This window comes from Rhinopithecus bieti, unplaced genomic scaffold, assembly GCF_001698545.2.
Source record: "Rhinopithecus bieti isolate Rb0 unplaced genomic scaffold, ASM169854v2 scaffold_2827, whole genome shotgun sequence".
In the NCBI taxonomy this organism is placed as follows: domain Eukaryota; kingdom Metazoa; phylum Chordata; class Mammalia; order Primates; family Cercopithecidae; genus Rhinopithecus; species Rhinopithecus bieti.
In genome coordinates, this window is record NW_016804135.1 from 2,395,899 (window position 1) to 2,416,371 (window position 20,473).

At 38.8% G+C, this 20,473-nt stretch overlaps 1 protein-coding gene across 6 annotated transcripts in view; it reads left to right on the plus strand.

Moving 5' to 3' along the window:
• Nucleotides 1–20,473, plus strand: part of PMS1 (PMS1 homolog 1, mismatch repair system component) — a 91,283-nt gene that overhangs the window by 42,236 nt on the left and 28,574 nt on the right. For 5 of the 6 annotated variants that reach the window (XR_001884056.1, XR_001884054.1, XR_001884057.1 and 2 more), the window contains one exon: nucleotides 15,393–15,509. The exons of the other annotated variant lie outside the window; for it this stretch is intronic. Coding sequence is in view for 1 of the 5 variants with exons in the window: in XM_017865592.1 (XP_017721081.1) it covers nucleotides 15,393–15,509 (117 nt within the window). In the remaining 4 variants the exon portion in view is untranslated. The remainder of the gene's footprint in view (nucleotides 1–15,392; nucleotides 15,510–20,473) is intronic. 6 annotated transcript variants of the gene reach the window in all.

Genomic DNA, 20,473 nt, shown 5'->3' on the forward strand with positions numbered 1-20,473 from the left:
TTTTTTTTTTTTTTTTTTTTTTTTTTTTTTTTTTTTTTTTTTTGCTGCTTACAAATTAATGATGACTAAATTTATTAAATGGTTTTCACATTTTCTTCTTTTGTTAAGGATTCTTTTACTTTTCACCTAAATTTTGTGAAAGATAGAAAAGATGAAAGACATGTAAGTCAAATTTTAGTGTAGTTTTATGTTTGTAAGCAGTATTAGGAGTCTCTGAAGTCTTCCATTATTCCTCAATAGGACATTATTCCTCAACTGCTCCCATTGTGTTTTCCACGTATTTCTATTATATCATTTTGCTTCACTGGCAGTGATTTGCATCTACTTGACAGACTTTTATGGGAGGGAAGGCTACATCTAATTCATCTATATTCCCCTTAATACTGAGTGCATAGTGCAGGATGGAATATTAAATTAATTAGGTAGTGTTAAAGCCAAAACAGTAAGTGTATGAAACACTAGTTTTAAACACTCTGGCCTCTCATCCCTTATTCATAATATTTATTAATAAAATTCATTCTTTTGAATTCCCTGGTGACCTCTTATGTATTTAGGGAGTATATTTTCACTTGTATTCATATATACAATTCTAGTCCATTGCCCTTCCTGGGAGCTAAGTCACTGATACATCTTCTTTAGAACTAATAAGGAATCATATAAAGACTGCATGGATGGGGCGGTTGAGGGGAAACACTTGATGGACAGTCTCTAAGAGCTGTCAATTTAATGTATTTTGTTGCTATTAACAGACAAATAGGACAACATAATTGTTCCTTTACTGATCTTCTAACCAAATACATTTTATATACTTATTGTTAATCCTAACACACATTTCTCTATTCCAACACTGTAGATTTCTCTTCCAAACAATAATATCCAGATAATCCTGCACAAATGTAGCTTTTTGAGATTAGGCCAGTGAAAGTCAATGACATGATCTCTAAGGCCCTTTTTAACTCTCAAACTCTGATTTTTTTTTTTTTTTTTTTTTTTGAGACGGAGTCTTGCTCTGTTGCCCAGGCTGGAGTGCAGTGGCCGGATCTCAGCTCACTGCAAGCTCCGCCTCCCGGGTTCACGCTATTCTCCTGCCTCAGCCTCCGGAGTAGCTGGGACTACAGGCGCCCGCCACCTCGCCCGGCTAGTTTTTTTGTATTTTTTAGTAGAGATGGGGTTTCACCGTGTTAGCCAGGATGGTCTCGATCTCCTGACCTCGTGATCCGCCCGTCTCGGCCTCCCAAAGTGCTGGGATTACAGGCTTGAGCCACCGCGCCCGGCCTCAAACTCTGATTTTTAAGGATGTTCACATATGTGTATTTTGAGCACTTCATTTCTTTCTTAGAAAATTGGAATTTCACATTTCTGTTACTTAGAAATTCTACTGAGTTCATATATGAAATCATAAAATAATAAAAGTTAGAAAGTTCTGCAATAAACATGGTTATGCAGATCTCTTTGACATAGTAATTTTCAACCTAAATGCCCATCAAATGATGAATGGATAAAGAAAATGTCATGTGTATATATTATATATATACAATAGAATGCCATTTAGCCATAAAACAGAATGAAATCCTGTCATTTGCAGCAATATGGATGATCTTGGAGACATTATGTTAAGTGAAATGAGCCAGGCACAGAGAGACAAATACTACATGATCTCACTTGTATGTGGAATTTAAGAAAGTTGATTTCATAGAAATAGAGAGCAGAATAGGTGTTACCAGAAGCTGGGGAGGGGAAGGAGAAGGAGGAAAGCTAGAGGAGTTGGTCCATGGGGATAAAGTTATACTTAGGAAGAATAAGTTTGTGTGTGTGTGTGTGTGTGTGTGTGTGTGTGTGTGTGTGTGTGTTGTGTGTGTTTGGTTTTTTTTTTGAGACGGAGTCTCGCTCTGTCACCCAGGCTGTAGTGCAGTGGCACAATCTGCGCTTACTGCAAGCTCCGCCTCCTGGGTTTACGCCATTCTCCTGCCTCAGCCTCCCTAGTAGCTGGGACTACAGGCGCCCGCCACCACGCCTAGCTAATTTTTTGTATTTTTAGTGGAGACGGGGTTTCACCGTGTTAGCCAGGATGATCTCGATCTCCTGACCTCGTGATCCGCCCACCTTGGCCTCCCAAAGTGCTGGGATTACAGGCGTGAACTACTGCATCCGGCCCAGGAAGAATAAATTATTATATTCTGTCACACCGTAGGGACACTATAGCAAATAACAATGTATTGTGTATTTCAATATATCTAGAAGAGCTTTCAAATGTTGTCATCACGAAGAAATGAGAAATGTTTGAAATGATAGGGTAATTGCCCTGATTCAATCATTGTACTATGTATACATGCACTAAAACATCACACTGTACCTCATAAATGTGTAATTGTTGTATGTCAATTATAAATTTAAAATCAAAAATGTTTTAAACACTCAGTTGCAGAGTTTACTGGTAAATACTTCACTGTAATAAAGCATCTCTCACAGTGTATCTCTGAAGAAACATTCTCAGATTTAGCTTTTCAACCTGTATATGTAAACTCCTCACAATGGCACAATGGTAAAATTAAACTAGTTAAAAATCATGCTTTAGATGTAAAAACTAGATTATAGGGTTTACTGGTAAACATTAAATTCAGTGTAATAAATAAGCTCACAATGCATCTCTGAAGAAACATGCCCAAACTTAGCTTTTCAACCTTTGTATATAAACTCTGCCATAAGTCGCAATGGTCAAAACCATGGTTAAAAAGCATGTTCTAAACACTTGATTACAGAGTTCACTGATTGGTAAACAGTTCGATTCACTGTAAGAAAGCAGCTCAAAATGCATCTCTGAAAAAAAAAAAAATGAGGATGTAGAGGGATCTTTAGATCTTTACGTCTGAAAAGACCACTGAAAATCTTTTTTGTCCTGCCTCAAATCTTTTAGCAAATAGTGTTTTTAATCCCGTCCGCCTGACTTTTTATCTTTGTGTGACCGCAAGAGTTTTAGTGAATTGCCCAATGACGTAAACATTGAATATAGTAGAGGATCACATATCTTAATTTTTAATGCATCATTCATCCTCCCTTACTGTAACTTCCTCCTACCAACTATACTCAGAGTATTGAGTAGGTGCTTTAGAAGGGTTAAGTGATGGCTTGCACTCTGAAGGAGCTTACGATGTAAATGAGGAGATAAGATGTGAAAGTGTATAAACATAAGATAAATATACCATAGACCTTGTCACTGCAAAAACCACACTTACTCCATAATTTCAGTGTTAATGTGTTCCTTCTCTAATCACTACCTGATGCCTCTCCATCTTACTCTGTTCAACAATCCTTAGACTGTTGGACCTGTGATCCATTGTTCCTACTGCTTTTTAATTGTTTCTTGTCCTCTGGTGTCCTTGGTTCTCTCCTTACCTTGCTCAAATTTTGTGGTCCATCATTGTCATCCTTCTCTTGGGCACTTTGTCAGTTCTCTTGGTCCTTTCTCATTTAATTATACTTGTTTGACTAACCAAATCCTGATTAAATCCATCTCGTCATCATTTTGGTACCTGAGCCAGTATGTAGGGGAAGAAAACACCCATGCCGAATAGTGCCTCTGTAAATTCATGAGCACTAATCTTCATGCTGCCAGACAGTCATACTCCTGTTTTTCCAGTTAGCAAACCAGAAGCCTTAGGGTTATTCTCCGCTACTGATTCTCTCAAACTGTAATCTGATTCCAGAGTAAATTCCATAGGTCTAACTTTAAAATATATCTAGAATCTAACAACTTTTCACCATGTCTGTGACTACCACTGTGGTCCAAGCCACCATTATCTACCTGAATTTTTGTAATAGTATCCTAATGGACTCTCCCTGCTTACTTCTTACCCTCTTCAGTGTATTTTCAGCCAGTATTTCTGTAAAAATGTGAGTCAGATCATATAACTCGTGTTTAATTAGTTCCCATCTCATTTAGAGTAAAATCAAAGCCTTTATAAGCGGCCTATGAATTCTCTATCGGGGTCAGTAAATTTTTTTCGGTATAGAGTCAGATGGTAAATATGTTAGGGCTTTTAGGGCCATATAGTTTCTCTTACAGCTATTCAGCTCTGTTGTAGTGTGAATGTAGCCATAGACGATAATACTTTATTTACAAAAACAGAAAGGCCGTGGGCTGTAGTTTGCTGACCTCTGTAGATCCGATGCCCCCATTACCTCTGATTTCATTAATCTCTTTCCTTTTGCTCATTTTGCTTCAGTTGTTTCTGGAACCTGTGAGTCATACTTCCAGCTCAGGACTGTCGCATTTGTAGTTTCTTTGCCTAGAACATTTTTCCTCAAGTAACTGGTTCAATCCTCATCTTTTAGGTCGTCACTTAAACTTTCTCCATGGGGCTTTCTTTAGCCCTTCTAAAATTGCAACCATTTCCCCCGTCCCCCCGCCCCCTACTTTCCTGCTTTATTTTTCTTAAACTTATCAGCATCCAGTATACTATATATTTTATTTATCTTGATTTATTTTCTCTCCTCCTCTAGAATACTATTTCCTTGAAGGAAAGGACTTTGGCTCCTTTTTCACTGTCGTATCCCTAGTGCTTATAGTAGTGCCTCAAGTAGGTGCTCAGAAAACATGTCAGATGAATGAGGGCTGACAACAGGATCAAGGACGGAGAACAGGAGCACTCCATTATGCTAGTGGCACCAGCCCGACTGGACTATAAGCGTAGGCCTTAAACCACCTGAGATCTAGAAGCAGATGGTATCAGTGTAGATTAAAGGTAACAACTGGACAGAGAGAGAGCAAAACAGCAAGTATTAGCTCTCATACTCTAGACACTTCCCACTCCTATTGTTTGGGAGACTTCTAGAAAGTCACCAAAAAGGGAGGGGTGAGCCTGGCCAATTGGTAGGTGGGTGTTATTCATTCAGTGGAGTAGGAACAACCTCTGAATGAGATTTCATTTAGGACCCCCAGGTAGTTGGGTTATAGGAAAATTTTGTTGCAGCAGAATTTGGTTATGTGGATACAATGGTCGAGATTATTCTAAGTAGAGAAATAGTTTAAACATAAAATACATAGGCAGGAGAGCACATTTAGAGGCAGTAAACAAGTTTGTTTAAATGAGTTGGTATTTAATATGAGAGAATAGAGGAAGATAAAAATCCAGCAAGATAATTTAAACTTTTTAAATGAGAAAACTGGAAGCCATTAAAAGCTTTTAAGTAGGGAATTGACATGATCAAGAAGTTGCTGCTACCTTTGAGAGTCAGTTTGGCAGTACTCTACGGGGAGGAGCTAGGGAGACCATAAACATTTAGGAAGCTGCTATAAATTGTATGCTCTAAGGGCCTGAATGCAGACAAACACATTAGGTGTGAGAAGCACAAAATGTCTATTTTCTTTTATAGCTGTTACGGGGAAGAATCAATGGGACTAGCTGTGAGTAGAAAAGGACCAGAAGAGGTTTGATGATAACTGATTTATTTAACTTATATTCCTAAGGAAATGATAATACTACATCCTTTTTCAAACCCTGAATGCACACCATCTGAGTTGCTCCTATAATGTATTGCCTTCATGAATTATACTGACATAATTTTGACTTTACTCCCAAAAGAAGCTTATAGAAACAAAACTTTTAAAGTGAAATTGTTACTGTACCAGTAGAGAGTTGTTAACTAGTCAATTCAGAGAGAAAAACTAATCAACTCTAGGCTGGGTATTATTTATTTTTTAAATTAAAAAAAAATTTGTTTAAGACAGAATCTTGCTCTGTTGCCCAGGCTGGAGTGCAGTGGCACCATCTCAACTCACTGCAACCTCCATCTCCCAGGTTCAAGCAATTTCCAGCTAATTTTAGTATTTTTAGTAGAGATGGAGTTTCACCACGTTGACCAGGCTGGTCTCGAACCCCTGACTGCAAATGATCCTCCCACCTCGGCCTCCCAGTGGATGTTATTTGTTACTCTTAAAACTTGTTGCTTGTTTTAGGGGGGAAAAAGACCCAGAAGTAGAATAAAGAACCACACTGTTGAGATCTTTGCCCGAACAAAATAGGGTGTATAGGAAGGGAAGTAACACTGGATAGGTACCAGGGAGCCAGCTGATGGGAGTGTTATAAGCTCAGCGTCTGTGCGTTTGGTCTTAATATGAAGGAGAACAACTTAAAAATCATCTAGAGGATGGAGTTGTAATGCAGAAGAGATGATTGGGAGGGCTTCATTTTGAATGAAACCAGAATGTAATCTATAAGGTGTCCTATTAAATGAAAATAGAGAGTAAAGGCTGAAATCAAATACTACTATGTTGTTACAAAGCAATAGCAGCTTGATTTGTAAGTAACCTTTTCCATAAAGTGAAATATGTTAGAAATGAGCAGTTGCCTCAGGGTTCAAAGACTGAAGAACTGATCAGCAAGGCTGACCTGAAGGATTTTCTTTTTTTTTTTTTTAATTGAGATGGAGTCTTGCTCTGTCACCCAGGCTGGAGTGCAGTGGCACAGTCTCGGCTCACTGCAGCCTCCACCTCCCGGGTTCAAGTGATTCTCCTGCTTCAGCCTCACGAGTAGCTGGGACTACAGGCGCGTGCCACCACGCCCAGCTATTTTTTTGTATTTTTAGTAGAAACAGGGTTTCACCTTATTAGCCAGGATGGTCTTGATCTCCTGACAGCGTGAGCCACCACACCTGGTCAGGTTTTCTTTAAACAGTATTAAGAAGTACAGATAATACAGCGGCAGAGAAGAGAATTTCAAATGTTGTTGTATTTACCTAACTTTAGTGCTGTTTGAAAGGTAGGTAGTGAACTTTAGAAGGCCAGTTATTGAAATATTTGTTACTTAAATAGTAGTCTCCTAGTCCTAAAACATTTTATGTGTTTTAAATAATAAAATACAAAAATGGATACTACTGTATTGAACAGCTCCTGAATATTATTACTAGTGTCAAGACCAGCCATCTCCCTCTGCCAGCTTTGTTCTTGAAAACAGAAAGAATGTTACACATTTTAATGTAGTAAGTGGGCCAAGAGAGTTCTAAAAGTATGGTTTTAAAATTCATCTCCAACATCTAAAACACACATTAACTTCTTTTCTTCTTCCTTTTCTATGTGAAATCTGAGTAAACTTACTGTTGATTTGCTTCTCATAGAATAGCGTTGACCTTTTCTCGTAGTTGCAGTGACCTATATTTAAGTTAAAGCTTGAGCCAGCTAGTATAAGAAACACATTTGCTTTTAATTAGTTAAATATAGTTAATATAAGAAGTAAATTTATGGCCTGGCACAGTGGCTTACGCCTGTAATCCCAGCACTTTGGGAGGCCAAGGCAGGTGGATCATGAGGTCAAGAGATCGAGACCATCCTGGCCAACGTGGTGAAACCCTGTCTCTACTAATAATACAAAAATTAACTGGGCATGGTGGCACACACCTGTAGTCCCAGCTACTCAGGGAGCTGAGGCAGGAGAATCGCTTGAACCTGGGAGGCAGAGATTGCAGTGAGCCGAGATCACACCATTGCACTCCAGCCTGGCGACAGAGTGAGACTCCATCTCAAAAAAAAAAAAAAAAAGGTAAATTTATTTTCATTTGAGTAATTAAATATTTCATATATACCAACTGATGCTTTTTTCATTAGGTTTTAAATGTTGTAATGATATGATTCTTTTTAAAATCGGAACCCCCGCCCCCACTTCCCTGCTGAAAGAAACCATACATGTAGCAGCACTATGTGGGAGACTTGTCTTGATGGATGAGAATAATTTCTAATTAATCTTTTTTTCCTTTATTTGTTGTAGAAAGTGTGTCAGATCTTCAAGATTTTTACTTTTGAGGAAGAAAATTATAGAACTTTCAGAGACCACCACAGTCTTCCTTTCATCCTTAGGAAGAACTTACTTAACTACATATCAATAAAATAGACTCTGGAGCATAGTTTCAAGTTCTGACCTTACATATTGCCACTAACTGGTTTACATTACATGTCTAGGCTTCAATTTCTTTGTCTCTTTAAAGTGTAATAATAGTACCTACCTTACAGAGTAAGTTTTTTAAATGAAACAAAGCATTCACAGCACAGTGCCTGCTCCATAAGTACTCAGTAAAGGTTAATTGCTATTGTTATTAATGTGAATATTGTTAAAATCTGATTAGATTCAAAAAGGATTATTAGAGGAAGTGGCCTTAAGACTGGTTCTTCAGAAAGACTACGCGGGCAAAGGTATTCAGAGCAGGGAGAACAGCATATGCAATGTCAGGGAGTCATCAGAGGTCAGAGAAAGCTGGTCCAAGAAATGAGATGAGGCTAGAAGGGTTGCTTGGAGCCAGATTCTGAAGGACCTTGTGTAGCTTACATGGGAATGTGTACTTCTTGTTGAAGTGACCAAAAGGGAACTAAATGAGACATCTCAGTAGGAGACTAACAAAATAAGATAATTCTCATGGCAGTTGGAGGATGGACTAAATTATGTTTCATCATTGTTAAGAATGTGGCAACTGATTCCATTTTCTGGGAAGTTACACAAGGAATGGAGAAGAGGATCTAGGCAAGAAAAATATTTCTGATGTAAATAAGATTTGATTACCAATTGGAAATAATCTTTCTTGTTTTTAAAGACTGCGAAGAAATGAGTCTCAACAATATCCCTTTTGAAAGTTAGGCAAAGATTAACTTTATGCCTTTACATTTTTATTTAATGTTTTATTCTATTTCATTTTATTTTTAGAGACAGGGTCTCGCTCTGTTGCCTAGGCTTGAGTGCAGAGGCATGATCATAGCTCACTTCAGCCTCAAATTCCTGGGCGCAAGTGACCCTCTTACCTCAGCCTTCTGAGTAGCAAGGAACACAGGTGCATGCCACCATACCTGGCTAATTTTTTTATTTTTTGTAGAGACAAGGTCTCACTGTGTTGCCCAGGCTGGTCTTGAACTCCTGCCTCAGCCTCCTAAAGTGCTGGAATTACAGGCCTGAGCCAACATGCCCAGCTTATTATTTAATTTTTTAAAAGATCCTACCTTTACATGGTTGAAAACCCAAAAATGTATGAAAAGGTAGAATGAAAAAATTATTCTTATCTTCATCTTTCATCTGCCTAGCTCCTATAAACTGCCCCTTCTGTAGGTAAAATGTCTGTTAATTTCTTTGCAACCTTCAGGAAAAATAATTATGCATGTTCTTTCAAAAAAGAATATAAAATTAAATAAGAGTAAAAGTAAGAGATTTTAGAACTCAATTGTACTGCATAAATTTTACCAAGACAGAATCATTTTTGAAAGTTTGAGGCTGTTTAGCAACAATCAATTCATATTGTTTATTATGTCAGTAGAATGTGGTTTGTTCTTTTAACAATGGTATTGATATTGTGATGGAATAATCTATAATTTTATACTGAATTCAAAACATTTAGCAGTGTCTTAGTGGTAAGATGCTATAGCTCATATTGTTCCTGTGTTGCCAATGTGGGGAAAAAAAACCTTTTTAATATTGTGTTTGTGCCTCTGTCCTTTTTGGAGTCAGAGTTAGTGCAAGTACATACACAGGAGTAAATAGTAATAGATACAGATCTAGTTATAGTAACTTGTAAGATCTTAGAAGTAAACTTATGGTACTTAAGAAATTTGGCTCAGTATGGTGGCTCACACATGTAATCTCAGCACTTTGGGAGCCCAAGGTGGGAGGATTGCTTGAGCCCAGGAGTTCAACACAAGCTTAAGCCACATGGTGAAACCCTATCTCTTCAAAACATACAACAAAATTACCTGGGCGTGGTGGTGCGCACCTGTAGTCCCAGCTACTCGGGATGCTGAGGCAGGAGAATCCCTGAGTCCAGGAGGCTGAGGCTGCTGTCAACTATGATCACACCACTGTACTCTAGCCTGGGTGACAGAATAAGACCCTGTCTCGAAAAAAAAAAAAAGCAAACCAAACCAAACAACAACAAAATTCATTGGTGCTGCTTCTTGTTTGGTGAAAAAAAAAAAAAAAAAAAAAAAAAATCCAAACAGGAGTTTAGTACATCTGTGCCTACAGTTTGCAAGAATTTTGGTTGCAGTCTAGGCCAATAATGTATCCTCTTTATTTAGAAGGAGTTGACTTTGCTCAAGCAGTTTTAGCATTGTACTATTCACTTAATTATGCATCATCTGTGTGCAGCCCACATTTCTCTTTATCACAAATTGCCTTTACAAACAATTGAAGTTTACTAATTAAATATTGAATATTCTCATCTAACTTCATTTTCTTCAAGTAGCGTATGTCAGTGAGGTAGGAATTAGGGGCAAGATATATTTGGCTAACTTCAAACCTAAGATGGTGTGCATGTAATAATATATTTTTGATTGAGGTGTTTTTGCACTGTCATCATACTGACTAGAGTCAGATTCTTAGTTGGCACATCCAGGTGCTCCAACTTTGTGTGACCTAGATAGAAAACATATGGAGGTTTGTGTGTATTTTTAGCACATGTTAAGCTTTCGGCCTAAGGGCAAGATTTACAAAAACCTTCAGGAAGTGAAAAGAAAATCTCTGTTTTTGAAAATAACATAGAATTGATGAAACGGTAGAGAAAGCAAACTGAAAACTGTATTCTGGATTCCCAGTATTCCCAGTTTTTATTCATCATATTTTATAGTTTAGTTTTTTAATGATGGATCCTGTTTTGAAAATGAATCTTAGTTGCCCAATGAGAAGATTTTATTTGTTGGCAGACCACTATCATTTATTACTAGCCCAAGTGTAACTAGTTTAGAAAATGCTCTTAAATTAGCCCCTTGATCTGATGCAATAATTGCCTAGTGTGAAATAATGCTCCCAGACTCCTAGCGTGTTTACTTTAAAGTAAAATCACATTGCATGGTTCTCATGTTTCACAGCTTTTTCTAGGACCCATTTCCTGAAGTGATCTTTCTGCGGTTCTGTATACTAACTATTCAGCAGGTCAGGCAGTGAAATAGCATCCTTGCATTAATCAGCAGCTAAGATTTATATCTGTATCTAAGGCATCACTCTAATATAAACTAAAATAAACAAGATGATGTTTACATTAGTAATACCGCAGGCTTTTTAGCTATATTCAGTGCAGGAATTTTAAAACATTGGTTTTTTGAAATATTTCCTTGAATGCTTTATTTTAAAAATGTCAATATCAGAGAGTTAGCATTCCTTTAAAGAGGTACACTTTTTGTGAATAAGATTTTTTTTTTCATTTTTGGGGGGGTCTCGCTCTGTCACCCAAGCTGGTGTGCAGGGTGAGCCACTCCCACCTCAGCCTCCTGAGTAGCTGGGACTACAGGTGTGTGCCACCATGCCCAGCTAATTTTTAAATTTTTTTTTATAGAAACAGGGTCACACTATGTTGCCCAGGCTGGTGTTGAACTCCGGACCTCAAGTGATCCTCCCACCTTGGCCTTGTGAATAAGTTTTTATGGTTCAGCGATTCTTTGTCATAAGGAACTTCTGATGTGGAAAGTATGAAGCAGGGGACATTTCATTTCTTATAATTGCAGATTATTCAGAACCTTATCTACTTACTTTTATTTTGAACATTGTTCCTTAAATTATTAGCTGTTGGCTGGCTTAAAACTAGAGCCATAATAGCAGAAGCCAGTAGTTTGCCTTTCTAGAGTGCGTGTGCACGCAAAGATTACAATCTGGCAGTTCTTCAAAAAACATGGAGCTACCATGTCACCCAGCAGTTCCACTCATAGGTCTATACCCAAGAGAAATGAAAACATATGCCAACACAAAAACATGAACATGCATGTTTATGGCAGCATCAGTTATAAAAGCCAAAAAGTAGAAACAACTCAAACGCCCATCAACTCATGAAAGGATAATTCAAATGTATTATCTACAATGGAATATTATTCAGCCATTTAAAAGGAGTGAAGTATTGATATAAATAAACTTGAAAAGGTTATGCTAAGTGAAAGAAGCCAGTCAAAGCCCATATATTGTATGATTCCATTTATATGAAATATCCTAAGTGGGCAAATTTTATAGAGAGAGAAGCTAGATTAGTGATTGCAAAGGGATAGGAGTCACTGATGATGGATATAGGATTTCTTTTTGGACTGATAAAATTGTTCAAAGATTAAATCATGCTGTTGGTTGCACAGCTCTGTAAATCATCCAAAAACCATTGAATTGTAAATTTAAAGTGGGTGAATTGTAGAGTGTATGAATTATACCTTAAACTGTTATATTAAAAAGAAAGAAAAGGAAAGATTGGTTTGAATTTCCTTAAGTCAAGTAGTAGACAAAAAGTGTAATTGTAACAGGTATGGTGGTATGACAACTAGCAGCCTTATCTTTAAAACAAAGAGCTAGTTTTCAACTCTACTGGGGTTACTTTTCCTAGGGAAAAAAAAATGTGTTTATTTGCTCATTCCTTTAACAAGTATTTAGTGGGCTTTACTAGGTTTCTGGTACTGTTCTTGGTACCAGAGATTCAACAATCAACACTGAACAAGCTGAACTCATTATCTCCTGCCACCAATCCTGCTCTTGTGAGTTTCTTATCTTGTTGAGTGTTACTACCACCATTCCAGTTTCCCAGATCAGAAATCTGGGAGGCATTCGTGATTCTTCTCTTTTTATTCCCTCTCCACATAGAGTTAGTCATCAAGCCCATTTTGTATCCTTTAGTCTGTCCCTGTTTTCTGTTTTCCTCCTACCAGAGTGGTGGTTCTGTTAACACAGCCCGATAATTCTCAGCTGCAGTGTATTAATACTAGTAAAGTACCAAAGTTTGCAAATGGTTTGTTTTAAAAAACAAACAAACAAACAAACAAAATAAGGGAATAATCCTGTCAATGTCACTTTCACTGACTTGCATTCCACTGAACTTTTGCAAGAGGAAGAGAAAGCTGTAGCATGATAGCTAGTATACTAGGAATTAATTACACGTAGTCCTCAGGTCACCTATTGGAATATTTTTTGAATGTGAACTTTCAGTTTTGCATGTCATTCGTAAAAGTTGAGAGTCTCTGAGTTGGAGGAATACGATCACTGAGACAGAGTCTCTCTCTCTCTGTTGCCCACGTTGGAGTGCAGTAGTACGATCTCAGCTCACTGCAACCTCCGCCTCCTGGGTTCGAGTGATTCTCCTGCCTTAGCCTCCCGAGGAGCTGGGTTTATGGGTGCCCGCCACCACGTCTGGCTGATTTTTTTATTTTTAGTAGAGATGGGGTTTCACCATGCTGGCCAGCTGGTCTTGAACTCCTGACCTCAAGTGACCCACCTGCCTCTGAAACCTTTTTTCAGTGAACCAAGCTAATGAAACTGAGTAATACAATTCTGCTATTTTATACCTCCTCCATAATCTTCAAATATTTAAATCACTGTCATTTTGCTTTCAACAAAAGACCTCCTTTCTGTATTTTAGAACAAAGGGAAACTTTCTCAGCCTCCAGCCACTGAGTCTCCAAACCTACTTGCTAGTGTACCCATTCTTCCCCTTCAGTTTCCTGTTCAAATGTGTCCTATTCCTGCCTCCAGTTATTTCCCTGTCTGCTTGCATTTCCCAGCCAGACTTTCTGAAACACTTGTTTCAGAAAAGTTCTTTTTTTTCATATCCTTCCCACAGTCACTATCCAAATTGGTTCCATTTACTTCTCTAGAACTTCTCTCACACTCTTGATTGCCATTTAACCAACCACGTCTGTTCCTATCATACTCGCTCAACATTGGAAATATATGATGACTACTTTTTTCAAAAACATCCTTATTCTGTGTACCGCACTTTGCTGCTGCTCTTTCTGCCTCTGTGACCACTCCTTTTAGGTTCCTCTTCTTCCTCTGCCTGCCCCTTTAATGTTGATATTGATGTTTTCTCCCAAGCCCTTTGCACAGTTTCCTCCAGACTTAGGAATTGCTAAGTGAATTCGTTGAATTCTACCTGTACTGATGATGGGATTTGACTGTAATTGGACCTTGTTTAACTGAAGAAATTGCAGTATGTCAAATCTGATTATGTACTTCAAAGCCAAACCTTGGTCTAGTCTCTCTGGACCATGATTCTCTTAAAATCTACCCCATGTTGACCTAAAAGGAAGAAGCTGAAGCAGAATTAATATAGAGAGTTTATTTGGACCAGCGTTGAAGACAGCTGCCTCAGACACACTTCCAAATTATCTTGGGGTGTGCTCCATTAGGCTTTTGTTGTAAGCAGGTTTTTAAAAGCAAAAAGGGAAACGAGTGAGTTGATAGAGTTGTTTGTCAGGAATTTTGATTAGTAGTTAGCTGTACATCGTTGAGCTCTAGGGTATGGGTTATGGTATCTGGTGTGTGGCATTGTTAGGTCAGTGGCTACTTGTGGCAATAGCAAGCAGTTTTCAATAAATACTTAGCTCAAGGGGAAAATTACTCTCATTTTAATGCTTCTCTGGGCCTGATAATTTAGAAGGGCTCACATTTTTCAGATACAAAGTATTATGTGTATGTGTGTGTGTGTGTGTGTGTGTGTGTGTGTGTGTGTGTATATTCTTATTTTATTTTTTAAGACAGAGGTGCGTTCTGTCACCCAGGCTGGAGGGCAGTGACGTGATCTCGCCTCGCTGCAACCTCTGCCTCCCCAGTTCAAATGATTGTCCTGCCTCAGCCTCCCACGTAGCTGGGATTATAGGGGCATGCCACCACGCCCAGATGCTTTTTTGTATTTTTAGTGGAGACAGGGTTTCACCATATTGGCCAGGCTGGTCTCGAACTCCTGACCTCAAGTGATCCGCCCACCTCAGCCTCCCAAAGTGCTGGGATTACAGGTGTGAGTCACTGCAACCAACCTATTGTTTCTCTCTCATCTCCAGCATACTTGCAGTGAAAAAATTCCAACCTCATGATTCAGCTTTTATGTTTATGAGATTCAGTTAACATTTTGCGAATTCTCTATTTAAAAGGTACAAAGGTAATTTTAAATTGTGATTTAATTAAGAATGGTTTTTCCAAAATTTTTATACCTGTTGACTGTTTATATAAATCCTGTAACATAGCCGATCATCCTCAGTAAAATAGTAATACCTTATTTGAAGCAGCAATTTGTTTTTAAATATACACGAAAGTCTATATTTTGAATGTGAGGATTAGAAGTAGAGAGAGAATCAATATTTAATGAAACCGTTTTATGCCAGGCACAGGCATATGTGCTTGTCTACATATGGATTTTTTATCTTCCAACAACTTTGAGAAATCTTGTAAAGAGGAGAAAACCAAGGTAAAGGGAAGTTAAATAGATTGTACACTGCAACATATACAGCTTCTAAAATTCAGAACCAGAGTTTCTTTTGTCAGACCTCACAGCTCATTAATCTCTTCTAAGTGATACTGAAATTTTAAGCTGAGGATGAATGCCAAATATAGGAATAAAATACTGACTTCTTGAGTTCAGTAAATCTAAATTGTTTTAAAAGTTATCTGTATCATTTTTGTCCCTAGGCAGTTATTTGGCAGAAAACCAGAGTATCAGATCACAAGATGGCTCTCATGTCAGTTCTGGGGACTGCTGTTATGAACAATATGGAATCCTTTCAGTACCACTGTGAAGAATCTCAGGTATACTGCAAAAATGTTCTCTGATAATTCTGATTTACTTACGAAGCTGTTCACATATTTCCCTTTGGGGCAGTTGCAGTAGAAAGAGGTTAGTCTTTTAACATTTTAATCAAATATGTGTGTAAGGTAAAAGAGACAATACAGAGCTTATGTTAAACCTCTTTCCCTTTTTATCTTGTTTATTGCTTACAATGATTTTCAAAAAAATTATGTTCAATTTAGAATCTTTTCTGTTTCTACTATAAAAGAAAAATAGTTGACTAGGCATGGTGACTCACGCCTGTAATTCCAACACTTTGGAAGTCCAGGGGATCAGATCACCTGAGGTCAGGACTTCAAGACCAGCCTGGCCAACATGGTGAGACCCTGTCTCTAATAAAAATACAAAAATTAGCCCCGTGTGGTGGCACATGCCTGTAATCCCAGCTACTCGGGAGGCTAAGGCAGGATAATCACTTGAACCCAGGAGGCAGAGGTTGCAGTGAGCCGAGATTGTGCCATTGCACTCCAGCCTGGGTGACAGAGTGAGATTCCATCTCAAAAAAAGAACCGTTTTTCTCCCCCTTTCCCATTCCACATATGTACTTAAACTTTTTCTTGATCTATCAGTTTAGACAGTACTTTTTTACTCCCTAATACTGGATGACGTTCTTAACTCAAACTTTTCTTCTTACTCCTTCCTCTTTGAATCGTATCAGCAATAGTTTTATATTATCAAGTTTAATTATATATAAAATATATTTTTATATATGTGTAATTTTTTTTTTTTTGAGACAGACTCTCATTGTGTCACCCAGGCTGGAGTGCAATGGTGGGATCTCAGCCCACTGCAGCCTCCATCTCCTGGGTTCAAGTGATTCTCATGCCTTAGCCTCCCTAGTAGTTAGAATTACAGGGATATGCCACCACACCCAGCTAATTTTTGTATTTTTAGTGGAGACAGCATTTCACTATATTGCCCAGGCTGGTCTCGATCCCCTGACCTCGGGTGATCTGCCTACATGACCTCCCAAAGTGCTGGGATTATATGCGTGAGCCACCACACCTAGCCTCGTATTTTCTTGTGTAGCCATTTTTTAAGTGTTCTATCTTTTGTCTGAAGATTGATTCTAAAAGTTGAAAACTTGTATGGACTATAAAACAATCTTCGTTAAAAGCCCAGTATTATAGTAGGACTACATTTTACCTCGGCGGGCAGATCACGAGGTCAGGAGATCGAGACCATCCTGGCTAACATGGTGAAACCTTGTCTCTACTAAAAATACAAAAAAATTAGCCGGGCGTGGCAGCAGGGGCCTGTAGTCCCAGCTACTCAGGAGACTGAGGCAGGAGAATGGCATGAACCTGGGAGGCAGAGCTTACAGTGAGCCGAGATGGCGCCACAGCACTCCAGCCTAGGCGACAAATCGAGACTCCGCCTCAAAAAAAAAAGATCCAGTGTTATATCTCTTATGCCATATAAATGATAATATTCCTAGAACCCTGATTAAATGGAATCTCTGTTCTTGTATTCCCATCAGTTGCTCAAAATTTATCATGTTTTTCTTTGCTTTATAAATAGACTATCTTACATAGTTTTCCGCTTTTTCTGGGATTTTCAAAAGTTTTTTTTAATGAAAAAGTTTTCTTCATCATGTTAGCAATAAAATCCAACTCTTTAGTCATCCTAGCTGTAGTTGGTAATCCATTTCATTACATATTTTTGAACTCATTGTTCTTAGACCCCACTTATTTCTTACTTGGATCATATCTTAGGCCTTCTGCACAACTCTCATCTTCAGATTTCTTTTAATAGGAATGATGGTTGGTTCCATTATTGGTATGTCATGCCTTCCTCTTTTTTGGCACTCATACTCATTTTTCTTTTTTTTTGTTTTGTTTTGTTTTTGAGATGGAGTCTCGCTTTGTCACCCAGGCTGAAGTGCAGTGGTGCAGTCTTTGCATACTGCAACTTCTGCCTCCGAGGTTCAAAGGATTCTCCTGCCTCAGCCTCCTGAGTAGCTGGGACTACAGCCACAACACCTGGCTAAGTTTTGTATTTTTAATAGAGGTGGGATCTTACCATGTTGGCCAGGCTGGTCTCAAACTCCTGACCTCAAGTGATCCACTCACTCCGGCCTCCCAAAGTGCTAGGATTACAGGTGTGAGCCACTGGATCTGGCCCCATACTCATTTTTCTGAGGCATATCTTTAAGTAACTTCCACAGAAAGAGGGGACACGAGAGGTAATTTTTCATGTCTGTGGCTGGGCCTGGTGGGTCACACCTGTCCCAATACTTTGGGAGGCTGAGGCGGTTGAGGCCAGAAGCTCAAGACCAGCCTGGGCACATAGTAAGACCCTGTCTCTAAAACAAAAATACAAAAATTAGCCCGGTGTGATGACTCACACCTGTAATCCCAGCAGTTTGGGAAGCCAAGGCGGGGGGATCACCTGAGGTCAGGAGTTTGAGACCACCGTGGCCAAAACATGGCAAAACCCCATCTCTACTAAAAATACAAAAATTAGCCAGGTATGGTGGCAGGTGCATGTAATCCCAGCTACTTGGGAGGCTGAGGCGGGAGAATCGCTTGAACCTGGGAGGCAGAGGTTCCAGTGAGCCAAGATCTTGCCACTGCACTCCAGCCTCGGCCAGAAAGAGATCCTGTCTCAAAACAAACACATTTTAAAAATAACTAAAAATTTTCATGCCTGAGAATGATTTCATCTTGCACTTTCTCTTGTTGATAGTCTGGCAGACACAGACTTGTTGATTGAAATTAATTTTTGAGATCTTGAGTATTTTTTTACTGTCCATTTTTGCTAACGGTAAACAATGCATTCCACTTCTTTTTTTGTTTGTTTGTTTTTCTCGAGACAGACTCTTGCTCTGTCACCCAGGCTGGAGTGCAGTGGAGCAATCTTGGCTCACTGCAACCTCCGCCTCCCAGGTTCAAGTGATTGTCCTGCCGCCTCAGTCTCCTGAGTAGCTAGGATTGCAGATGAGCACCACCACACCTGACTGGTTTTTGTATTTTTAGCAGAGTTTCACCGTGTTGATCAGGCTGGTCTTGAACTCCTGACCTCAGAATCCACCCGCCTTGGTCCCCCAAAGTACCCATTTCTTTTTTTCTAGATGGTACGTTTTCTTCTCTTTGAAAGTTCTTAGAATCTGTCCTTCATCCTTACAAGGATGTGTCTGTGTGTCTTTTATTATTTGTTTATTGTGCTGAGCACTTGATGTGGATCTTTTGAATCTGAAGGCTCATTTCTTTCTCAGCCCCAGGTTATATACTTCCATCCATTATCACTTTGATAATTTCTATTTTTTTTTTATGAAACTCCCTATTGTCATTAAGACCTCCTGTTAATTTTATCAGGTTTCCCATCTTTAATTTTTTCCATGAGTTTTGAGAAATCTGTTTTTTCAACCTTCTGTTGAATTTTTTTTTTATTTTAAAAGTTACGTTTAATTTCCAAGAGTGTTTTTTATTGCTTTTTCATACTTACTGTTTTATGGATACAAAACTTGGGTCTCTCTAAAGATAATTATTTTTGTTTTTAAATTATTTGTTCCTTTAATAATTTCTGTTTATTAGGAGGTCAGTTTTACCTGTCAGGTCTTTTTCCTCCAGTCCTCTAATTCTCTTGTCTTTCCCCAGGAATAAGAAATCTAATTGGGAACATGGTGTTTGTAGCTGGGCTTATTGACTGTCAGGTTCCACGTTAGTGTTGAGTAATCAAGGTCCTAATTCTGTTCCTGGAGTTGTGCTAAGCAGTTGGCTTCTTGTCTTCTCTTCCATTTTTTTTTTTTTTTTTCATAATTTGTTGAAACCTCTTCTGCTACTAGGTCCCTTCCCATTCTCTTTGTAGTATTGAGTTCTTAATTATTGCTTATCAGTTTATTAAAATCTTGGATGGAAGCTTGTACTCAGGTAATTCTTGGGATTTTCTTTGCCGGGGAACAATTCAGGCCAACCTTTGTGGCCAGCTAGAGTGTTGGCCATGATGTGACATGGATCCTATTTTTCAGAGCTCCCTAAAGAGTTGTTTTCTAGTTTTGACACACTCCAGTGCTACTTCAAACTGGTTACAGTTGCTGACTTGGGATGGCAAGGTTACTGTCTAAATTCTGCTGGATTCCTTGTAGCTTCGTGGTACTTTGTTGCCTACAGTGGTAATCCAGACAGCTTATGGCAGGAGATCTAGACTTGATACCTTTACCATCATGCCCTGGATATTCTAGCTATTATAATTTAGTCTGAAGACTAGCAGTGTTGGCATCACCTGGAAGCTTATTGAAAATAAAGAATCCTGGGCTTCATCCCAGATCGACTGAATCAGAATCTGCATTTTAACAAGGTCCCCGGGTGCTCATTCAAGTGTGAAAAGCACTGATCTTGACTTTGGTCAGCTATGATTTCATGAGTGAATGGGACTATCACATGAATCAGTCCTATACTTGGAAATCTTTTCCTCCCATCTGTTTTGAGATGTGTTGCCAGATCTGTGCTTGCCCATTGAAGTTTTATTTTCAGTGGGCAAGCACAGATAGAATTGCATAAAGACTCCTAGTAGGTATGATAATTTTTGCTGCACCTCTGTGTGGTTATTTTTGCATGGTGGATTGAGGGAATTAGGTAAGCATGTGTTAGTGTTCCAGTTCAATAGGCTGCCAGAGTGATAAACTTGAGTGACTCTCTGATGAGAGTGATCATCTAACCAAATCCCTCTTCTCTTGTTGCACTGTGTGTCTAAGGTGTTGTATTTATATTGCCACCACCTACCCATCATCACTTCATTCTTTCTGGGCTTTTATGGTTGAAGGATACTGGTCCTATATCACAGTTCCTTTGAGCCCTTTCTCCATCCCTGGCCAAAAGCAATCTTAAGTTCTTTTCCACTGCTAGTTAGTGGTTGTCCTCACTCACCTCACTTCTGTCCCCATTATGTACCTTTAAGATGTGCAACTTGGCCACCAAGGCCT